Source organism: Pundamilia nyererei, unplaced genomic scaffold (assembly GCF_000239375.1).
Source record: "Pundamilia nyererei isolate P.nyererei 1_Seehausen unplaced genomic scaffold, PunNye1.0 scaffold00022, whole genome shotgun sequence".
In the NCBI taxonomy this organism is placed as follows: domain Eukaryota; kingdom Metazoa; phylum Chordata; class Actinopteri; order Cichliformes; family Cichlidae; genus Pundamilia; species Pundamilia nyererei.
In genome coordinates, this window is record NW_005187423.1 from 3881420 (window position 1) to 3891792 (window position 10373).

General features: G+C 41.6%; 2 protein-coding genes across 5 annotated transcripts in view; one reads left to right on the forward strand and one right to left on the reverse strand.

The window, feature by feature from the left end:
- lrba (LPS-responsive vesicle trafficking, beach and anchor containing) overlaps nucleotides 1-10373 on the reverse strand; it is a 176289-nt gene that overhangs the window by 59900 nt on the left and 106016 nt on the right. For all 4 annotated transcript variants that reach the window (XM_013909267.1, XM_013909269.1, XM_013909268.1 and 1 more), the window contains 2 exons: nucleotides 8517-8660; nucleotides 6602-6738 (listed from right to left, as the gene is read on the reverse strand). In XM_013909267.1, the coding sequence (XP_013764721.1) occupies nucleotides 6602-6738; nucleotides 8517-8660 (281 nt within the window). The remainder of the gene's footprint in view (nucleotides 1-6601; nucleotides 6739-8516; nucleotides 8661-10373) is intronic.
- Nucleotides 3675-5326, forward strand: mab21l2 (mab-21-like 2). The gene has a single exon (XM_005726965.1). The coding sequence runs from the start codon at nucleotides 4057-4059 to the stop codon at nucleotides 5134-5136; it is 1080 nt and encodes a 359-aa protein (XP_005727022.1). The 5' UTR covers nucleotides 3675-4056; the 3' UTR covers nucleotides 5137-5326.

Below are 10373 nucleotides of genomic sequence, written 5' to 3' on the forward strand. Positions count from 1 at the left end.
TGTGTGTGTGTGTGTGTGTGTGTGTGTGTGTGTGTGTGTGTGTGTGTGTGTGTGTGTGTGTGTGTGTGTGTTGGGAGGCAATGAGTCACTTTCCCTGGACCTATCATGTTTCCAGAGAAATAAAGAGAGCAGAAAAAAAGGAATTACCTAAAACTGGCAGCAGTGCTACTACACCCCTCACTTCAAAGTACAAAGCAAGAAAGGAGATCAGTGTTAATGAGTGCAACCCGACTCTCAGTTTACTTTAGTACTCATTATTGAGACTAACTATTAAACAAGTAGATGAACCAAATAACCCAACTCTCACCTGATAAGGAACCAAATGTATCTTTGAGGCTTTGATACCAATTTTAAACTAAGGTATACAAATATTGTAGTTTATGCAATCTGGAAAGAGAGCCGATAATTGTGTGAAAATGGCAAACTCAAAGCAAAGCAAGCGAGGGGGGGATGCGTGTTTTTGTCTAGTTACTCATCAGCTGGCAGATATTTGTGCAGTCAGTTTTGCGCTTACGAGGGGATGGCTGTGGAGTCGCGCAGGCTTGGATCAAAGAGCTCTTTGACAGGATCTTCTCTACACTCAGAAATGAGAAAACCTTCAAGGAACACTGAATGTTTTCCAGAGATGTACAGAAAAACGTATGAGTGACTGAGTGGGGTAAATGAGGTACAAACAGTCGGCATTTGCCGTTCATATATATAACAGTATATATGAAAGAAACTATGAGGAGTGTTAAAAAAGCAAAGAAAATTCTAAAATCTCTGCTCCAACGTGTGCTGACTGCGTTTCTGTTTTCCAAACTTCGATGGACATGTAGTAAGCTGAAATATAATGACGCCCCTATTCTGACATATGGCTGACCTTTGCACTTTGGCTGAAAAAACGATTTTATTAATCCGACACGAGGTATCCATTCTATAATAAAAATGAACACAGCGGCTCAGGAACGCGTGGTGTGATAAGTGGGCCCGAAAAGATCCCTAGCGTCTATATAAAACTGTACGTTTGTGTCACCGTATATTTCATTAAACTAGGCTTAGCATCTCCTTCATAATATTTGGACACTTGCTCTCCAAGTAGAGCCGATTAATCTCTCCGGAGCTGCGAGCTTGATAATAAACAGTCATCCTGAAATCACACAGCCAGACATTTTTTCTCACTTATTTCATCTTTTACTAAATTCCAAAGCCACATTAGGATAACGGCCGCTTGAGGGAAGACCTGGCGAATATCAGTTTAGTATTTTTATCAGCAGTATTTCACAATAAATCTATGTTTGGAAGCCAAAATAAAATGTCACGACGCACCAGCAACACTTCCCCTTGAATGTTTTCTTGGTGAGGAAAGTTAATCCGACACTAAAACTCTGTGCTATTATCTATGGGGGTTGGGGTGGGGGTCCTGCTAGGTTATTATTAATAAAGATAAAAACTCACTCATAGAATTTAATGAAATTAAATGTAGGGGGGTTTTAGCACTTATTGCTACACCTACATGAAGAAAAATGTGCTGTTTGCACAGGAGGCAAAAGCAGTATATCAAAAGTGTGTGTGTGTGTGTGTGTGTGTGTGTGTGTGTGTGTGTGTGTGTGTGTGTGTTTTAAACACATCTAGTTTGAGCTCAAATACTAAAAAAGGTCTCAAACGTCTTTTACAATAGAGCTAAAAAAAAATTACACTTCATGACTAACTTCACACTTCTCAAAATTATCACCACTTGTGGAAAACACAACATGATAAAGTCCAGAAAATGTGGCAACTGTGAAGGTTGGCTCATTAATCTGAGGCTTTTCTGAAATGTTTATGTCTTATTTCAGTACCATTTGCATAGTTTGGCCACTTCATATCAGCGGATGGCTCCTGGGAATCATTAATGAAGCAATATTCTGCCTTATCTATAATTTAGTAACAAGTGTCAAAAGTTTCCTTTATTTTTCTTATTTTTGTTTTTTACATTTCATTTGCAGGAAGCTTGGAGCAAACTCCATATTTGACTCTTTGAACAAAAATACAGCAACCTTGTTTTCTCTGCAGCCTTCAGGTTGCAGATGAAACGCACGACAGATTCTCTATTAATCGGTGGCAGCCACAGCAGAAGGCCTATTTGCCTCCTACCAACATTCACTCCGAGAAACACCTTCCACACGAAGCTTCAAAAACGATGCCTGATCGCCGCTTATTATTGATTTTATTTCAAGAAAATGAGGTCACAATAATCGACAGCAGTCTTTCAAAATTCTAGGCCTAATCTGAGATGCTTTGGTCAAAATATATGTTTGCATAAAATTAATCCAAATATTTAAACTCATTTTTTAAAAGACCTGAAAGTCTCATCAAATGTTTCATTAAAATCTAATTTAAGACGCACTATTATCGCAATGTCGTTCTCTGGACGCGTGACGGGATAGAAAAGGACTAAATATTACATGTTGCTTAAACATGCCCTCACACCCCAGCCTCTCGTCTGTGAGAGGATGTAATGGCTTCTTTAGTTCTCCAACACGCAGTGACAAAGGGATGTCTACGCAAAGACCTCTAGTTAAATTATTCAGTATATGGTCAGGGTTCACGGCGATCAAGCCACGGGCGGTGTGTGAGGGAAGTGTGTTAGGGAAGACGCGCGCGCGCACACACACACACACACACACGCTGAATAAGTTATTTAACTAGGCACAATGTTGTGTACTGGCTGTGTAAAAGATGCTAAACCAATCCCAAAAATACATCACTTGATTAGTTAAACAGCTCATCAGGTTTAGGAAAAGTCGTTGGGGCCGTTTTGGTTTCGTTCGCGTCACTAAAGAGCTTCAGAGGGGAAGCTGCAGGTGCATTGGACACATTTATCCCAGCAAACAATACACCGACAAAACTGTGTCGATCGGAGATTAATCAGCAAGAAGAAAAACACACATAATAATTAAAAGAAAATGACCCATGGATGTGATATTAAAAAAATCGATTTTCACAAAGTAAGGAGAATTGGGATTGATTTCAGATGAAGAGGGAATAAAAGAATTTTCACTTTTATTTCACAAAATAATACCAGCAGATCATACCTGGTGTTAGGTGTCTAATTCAAAACATGGAGAATACGCCCAAAATCCGCAAAACCCCGAGTATAAAAAAAAATTAAGTCAGCGATGATCAAGAGTTTTTTATGAAGAAAGTGGCGCAAAAGCCTATAGACGTTGCGATTACTGAGCCTTGGAAGTCGGAGTGGCATTTTTATTTTTTTAAGATAGAGAAAGAAACTTGTTAAATTAAAAACTAGGAGAAATAGCGAGGCACTTATCTGCAGAATGCAAGCAGCTGTTAAGTTAAAGATTCAAAATCTCAATCCTCAAAACGCAGGAGAAGCTGCGCGTAAAGGAGCAGCACTTGTCGTGGAAAAAAAATGTTTTACTGTCGGCGCGGAGAGTTTACACCGGCATATGAAGTATAAACCTAAAGGTTTGTGTTTTCCTGTGTCGACTTGGGGAGCGCTGGACTGCATGCACCGTGTGCCCAGATGCTGTCGAAGCGAACTGGAGCTCTCCTGCAGGACCGTCTGCCTCTGGCAGCTCTGATTGGCTGCCTGCACTGACAGCTCTGCACATGATTGCAGGAGGAGAAGCCCGACCCCCTTCACTCTTCTAAAGGAACCATTCATAAAGTACACAAATCCAGCTCAAAGCTGAGTGTGGACGAAAAGTGAGCGGGGGCACAGAGGAGAGAATAAGAGCAAGAAGAGATGAGTGGTCATACGCGGCGTTTTAGCCTTTAGCGTCTACAGTCCGGGAAACGGATGGTGACCTACAACCTGAATATGAATCTTCTTAGCTGTGCTGGAAGTGCTCATGTCTTGGACTGATATTTAGTAAGCTATTACGTTGCATCCCTATCCGTTTCCTCCTCCTCACACTGACGTCCATCCGCTGCAAAAGCAAGGAGAAAAAAAAAACTTTGATTACACATTTTTCCTGCACGGTGAGCGTTTGCCTCTGGCTTTACCGGTAAGCATTGGATCCGTCAAATTACTGCGACTCTCCGGTGTACAGCCCGGACCTCTGCCCGAACATGATTGCGACGCAGGCAAAGCTGGTTTACCAGCTTAACAAATATTACAACGACAGATGCCAAGCTCGCAAAGCGGCCATTGCGAAGACTATAAGGGAGGTTTGTAAAGTGGTGTCCGATGTCCTGAAAGAGGTGGAAGTGCAGGAACCCCGCTTCATCAGCTCCCTCAGTGAGATAGATGCGCGCTACGAGGGGATGGAGGTCATCTCCCCCAATGAGTTTGAGGTGGTGCTTTACCTTAACCAGATGGGGGTGTTCAACTTTGTGGATGACGGCTCCTTGCCCGGCTGCGCGGTGCTGAAGCTGAGCGACGGCCGCAAAAGGAGCATGTCGCTGTGGGTCGAGTTCATCACAGCCTCGGGCTACCTATCAGCCAGAAAGATCCGCTCAAGATTTCAGACTCTGGTGGCACAGGCCGTGGATAAATGCAGCTACCGTGACGTGGTAAAGATGGTCGCCGACACCAGCGAGGTCAAACTACGGATCAGGGAGAGGTACGTGGTGCAAATCACCCCCGCATTCAAGTGCACTGGGATTTGGCCTAGAAGTGCAGCTCAGTGGCCCATGCCCCACATCCCCTGGCCCGGCCCCAACAGGGTAGCAGAAGTGAAAGCCGAGGGCTTTAACCTGCTCTCCAAAGAGTGCTACTCGTTAACGGGGAAGCAGAGCTCCGCAGAGAGCGACGCCTGGGTCCTCCAGTTCAGCGAGGCCGAGAACAGGCTGCTAATGGGAGGCTGCAGGAAGAAGTGTCTGTCCATCCTCAAGACTCTGAGGGACCGTCACCTGGAGCTGCCGGGACAGCCCCTCAACAACTACCACATGAAGACCCTGCTGCTGTACGAGTGCGAGAAACACCCGAGAGAGACCGACTGGGACGAGTCTTGCCTCGGAGACCGACTCAATGGTATCCTGCTGCAACTCATATCCTGTCTGCAATGCCGCAGATGTCCCCACTACTTCTTGCCAAACTTGGACTTGTTTCAGGGAAAGCCTCACTCAGCCCTGGAGGTTGCTGCTAAGCAGACATGGAGACTAGCGAGGGAAATCCTCACCAACGCTAAAAGTTTGGACAAATTATAAACTGGTTGTCAAGACTGCAGCGAAGGACATTTTTGGGATAAAATTCAAAGACTATTCTTCAACCGAGTCTCCAAGAAATGTGAAAAGAAAATCAGCAAGAAAATAATGAAGCGAACAAACAAAACCCCCACTTTTGTTTAATAATAAATGGAGCAATTGGGCCCCTGCCGAGAGAAAGTGAAGGTACAGTTTCAAATAAATGTAATAAATTTTAGTTGTCTTCTTTAAATGTTTTCACAAAGTGAAGAAACTTTTATTTAAATATATGCACAAAAATCGTTAAGTGAAAGAAGAAAATGTAGCGTGCCAAGTTCATTTTTTTCCATTATGTGACTTAAAGAAGAAATGTTAATAAAATGTTGCAAATTAAATTACAACTTGGCCTCATGTTTGGACGTCTTTGGACAGCTGAGATGGCAAATTTGCAAATCTGTTTCACTTTAGCTTTAAAAAAATAAATAAAAAAATCACAGGACAAAATGTAAGTTGATGAAACACAGGCAGAAAAAAGATTAATATGATTTAGCAATTTATTTATTTTTTTACTTTTTTATTTTTAAAAGGCCCATTTTAGGCCATAAGTTATTGTAAGAGTGCCAAGCTCAACGGGATTGGATTTTTTTGGATTGTTGTTTTTTAAATGAATGTAAATCCAGGCTCTGGTGTTAATGTGTAGGTCTGGGAGCATCTGTGCTCCGTTTGGACAGTGGTACAAGCAAAGGGCCTACAGCAGAGTGAGAAAAAAAAATCTAGTAATGAACTGATTTTAGTATTTGAAACCTTTATTGCCATATTTATGGCATTCTCCATGTTTTCATCCACATATTTCTGATATAAAACAACACCCAACTAAATGTGGATTTTATTAAAATAACACTTAAATAAATATGATAATTTTACAGAGTCTTAGCCAACACCCACCATACACTGACAACAAACAGCCACCTGTAGGTCAGCACTCCTCTTACTGACCAATATTACTAAAACAAATTTAAACCATTTTTATTTTCAACTCAGAGCATAATTTAATGCAATTTCAACTTGTGTTTTTCTTATAGTGATGAAACAAATGCTGCACACTTACATGATACAATTGCTAAATTAGCTGTTATAACAATGTTCTACCAATAAAGATGATTTTTTAAATTAAACTTAAAAACCTTTCATGGGAAAATAAAATTAGTTTCATAGAATCCAGAAACCACTGTAAAGAGAAAATAAAACACAGACGCAGTTGGAATCCAACCTTATGGTAACTTCAACCGCGTCTCCTCTTTAGCAAATGTTTAGAAAAGCTTACAAATGAACTAAAAAAAAATATTTTATTAATTTTAAAACAAAGCGGACATAAAAACACACAAGCTTCTGTGTGACATTTAGATGCCAGCAGGGCCTATCGGAAATCCAAGCATATCTTCTGTAAGTGACCGTGAGAAACATGATCAATGGAGCTTGAGTCCCTTACCTTTGGATCGATGCTCTTGAAGCTGGGCTCCTCTTCATCCACCTCGAAGTAGAGCTCGGAGGCGGTGATGGACAGGGTGCCTTTTACCACCACAGCCGGAGCCACGAGCTGAGCGCTGGTGCTCATGTTTACTGGGCCTGGAGGACGGACAGAGACACAGGCCGGTCACAAAACGAGAACGTCAAACTGGGGGACCACTGAGCGCTAATGCGAAGCTGTAAAAAGGAAAATCAAAAGAATCCAACCTGAAGGAAAAGTTAAAAACAAACCAGGGATCTGGTTAATTCGTGAAAGTTAATCATGGTAAACGGTAAAGATAACGTTAACGTCTGACCACTTTTAAAGCTGACGCACAATCGCGCAGTAACCAACTTCCACGGTATTACTTTTACAATAAAGCTGCCATGTTTTTAAAAAACAAAATGCTTCGGTTGTTTAAAATAATCAGCGTTTTATTGGCAAATTTAAGACAAAACCAACACACACGAAACAATAGAAGTTCACCAACACGTGTTTTTACTTTATGTAATAAAACGGTGTGGGGCAAAAAAAAAAAAAGCCGAAAACACTCAAAAAAATGACTGATTAAAAATACTACTTTGCGTCACAACTGTCAAAACTGACTGTTCATCAGGATCCATTGATCGGTGGCTTCTGGGAGAAGCTGTATTTCATCTCTCATCAATCTTAATTTATGCCAGTATGACAATGAGAGCCTGGCTCAGGGGAGCTGTGGGTGGAAGCTCTGCCCGGCTCTGCGCATATGAGCCATTGTATTTGCAGATGTGCGCCGCGGAGCTGCGGGCTTGATTTCCCCGAGCACCCTCGCGCTCTCGCACACGGATGGAATAAACAGATATGTATATAGTCATCCCTTTGCCTGTCGTGAACCCCGTGAGTACTGACATGTTATCCGTGGGTTGAAATAACATTTTTTGTTCCGTTCACTCAAAGACATTCAATTACACCTGGAGCAGACAGCTGCTTAAGAGCACAGCTAAACCTCTCCCGACAACTTCTACGCACTTCTCGCGGGATAAATCACACGATTAGACAGGATTCAGTGTTTAATCCCATTGTCATCCAGATGCATTATTTTTATAGCACTCTAAGCCCAATTACTGCAGCTTAGTCTGCTGAGCGCTGTCGCTGCGCATAATATGCGGATTACACGGCAATAGGCCTATTAAATTCAGATTATTTAAATAACAGACATTAAAAAAAAGGAGGTGGGGCAACATCGTGAACTGGAATCTCATTCTCATTCTGCAGCTGCAATAGCTGACCAGGCTCACATGGAGGGAATTTGAAGTTTTATCAAAAGGAAAAACTACCCTCCTTCAATCAGATAATACCTCATTTGAAAAGAGCTATCCTGGGGTAAGCTGCTACTGCCAGATAAAAAAATGTTTAGAGTTGCTGCTTGGGCCGGTGTGTGTGCCTGTGTGTGTACAGTATGTTTGTAAAGCAGACCTCCATTGGCAGAGGCAGGAAAGTTAAGATGCCATGGTGGCACTAGCACTCCAGTGTGCTATGAGAAAGTGATGTATGCTCATTAAAAAGCTGGTTTTCCTTTGTTTATAATGGAGCTGTACACACAAATTACTCAAGTATGAATGTAAAAAGAAGCACAGCAATATAATAAAACACCAAGGTCATATTGGAAAATCACAGCCTGCTTTGGAAGATAAGGAAGACACTGTTTGGATTTGTTTCGTGTATAGATTCCTCGTATTCAATACAGTAAATCAGAGTTGCACATGTAGCAAAAACTCAAACTACAGTGCCGCCATTTCTTTATTTGGTCTGAACTGCAGGGGGGAAAATTACAACACAGACACAAACACAAGCAGGGAGGTGGGGGAATGACCGAGGAGCAGGTAAGGGAGGTGGCGAACACGAGCTGCTTCTTTACCTGTGACGTTCTCCAGGTCCTTGTCCTCTAGTGACGACAGAGTGTCATCATCTCCGTCGAGGGATGCCTCGCTCTCTGAGTTTTGATTTCCCAGAGCCTGGCTCCTGATGGACTGCTTGCCTTTGAGAATATCGTCCTCGGATGCTAGAGTGGGAAGCAGGAGGGGGAAAGAGCCATCTTATTTTGCATTTGAAGTAATTACAGCATAAAAGTCAAGGTTGTATTTCATTCTGTAGATTGACACGACACGAATGCATCAGACTTTATTTTATGAGAGTTTAAGGACACAAAAGCTTTCACATCAACTCGATTTAAAAAAAAAGAAAAAAAAGAAATTGATGCACATTTTTAAAAAAGAAAAGAAAAGAAAAAACAGCTCTTATAAGCAATCCCTTTACACACAGTAAAAATAACAGTGGACTAGTCATTTGTATCCATTATCACACAGTGAAAATAAAAGTGTTTGTTTCTTTGTTAAAATCAATTAAAATCAATTGTCAACAGTCTTCTTCAAGATTCAACTCCAAGTAAAATCTTATATTTCATTTTCAGAACATAATTAATTTATGTTTTACAAAATGAAGAACAATCTGAGGCCTTTTAGTAAGATAAGGCAAGTTTTTTAATATGATCTGGATGTTATGTTTTTTGCTTTTTTTCACTGAAGTGAGCATATGGTGTGTTTACCCTAATGCAACTATTTGCATTTGAGTCTTTACCTCGATGCAGCGGTTCAGTGCAGCGCTCACGTGCACTGCATTTTCAGACAGTCACAGCTACGAACAACACGAGACAAAACCCAAATGCAAACACAACCCTAACTGGATTTTTCCCCCATTTACCATGAAGCATAACAAACACAACTTCACACTCAGGCTTTTCAGACACATTTAAACAAAATGATGGTCACACACTTCCCGTTTTGATTTTAGCCGACACAACTTGAGATTCCAAATACATTATTTAAAAAGACAAAAAAAATCTGCAAATCTGCAAACATTTACAGAGCCCTGTACTTCCCCAGCGGTGCATGGTAAAGATCCACAGACGCAAGTTCACAACACAAAGACTGGCTGGCAAGTCTTCTACATTTGTAAACATAGCTGGCAATACAGAGAGTGCTTTCACTGCTTCTGTGCACGACTTTGTGTTCTAATCCAGCACTCAGCTGCAAGTAACCACGTTCAGTCCGGCGAGTCGCTGAACGCATATCCAGGGGATTTTTTGTCATCACCACCTGGGATTGCGGTGGAGATCAATTGCACTTCCTAAAAATGCACAGCCGTGCCGTGTAGCCGTACACTTTGAAACCGCTAGACGAGCGCGGCTAAAAAATCTCTTGTCATGGAAAATATGCAGCTCACTGATATTTAGAATGGCCTTCCTGTAATTAAGCCTCCCTGGAGGATTCTTTAGTTAGCAGCACTGAAATTACTACCAGCTCCCCTAATACGTACCACATGCCATTGTATTCGCACCAAGCAAGTGGACAGGGGACTTGTCAGAGGAGCTTAAAAACAGAAATGTATTTGAACTTCTATGCATTGCATGCTCAGCAATTATCCTCCCCCTCATATTAAGACGGCACTAACACACAGTATCAAGCCATGAAAACCTCAAACAGCTTATAAATAGCTCTTTAGTCTAATCGCTGAAGTACATGCAACACAAATAATGACAACTCAGCATATTGTGGGTGTGTGTGAGTCCATTAGGAGCTATTTTGGCTAAAGTTACATCACTTATCACCAGATACATAAAAGTGGACATAAGTGACAAGCTGTGTGCCAGCCTCCCAGCCTTCCTGTTCTTAAAGTAGGTAACTTTTTCTCTTTTTTGAATATGACGTGTGTGTGT

What these genes read in the sequence shown, in the direction of transcription:
- mab21l2 (XM_005726965.1), top strand. Translation starts at nt 4,057, where the DNA reads ATGATTGCGACGCAGGCAAAGCTGGTTTACCAGCTTAACAAATATTAC.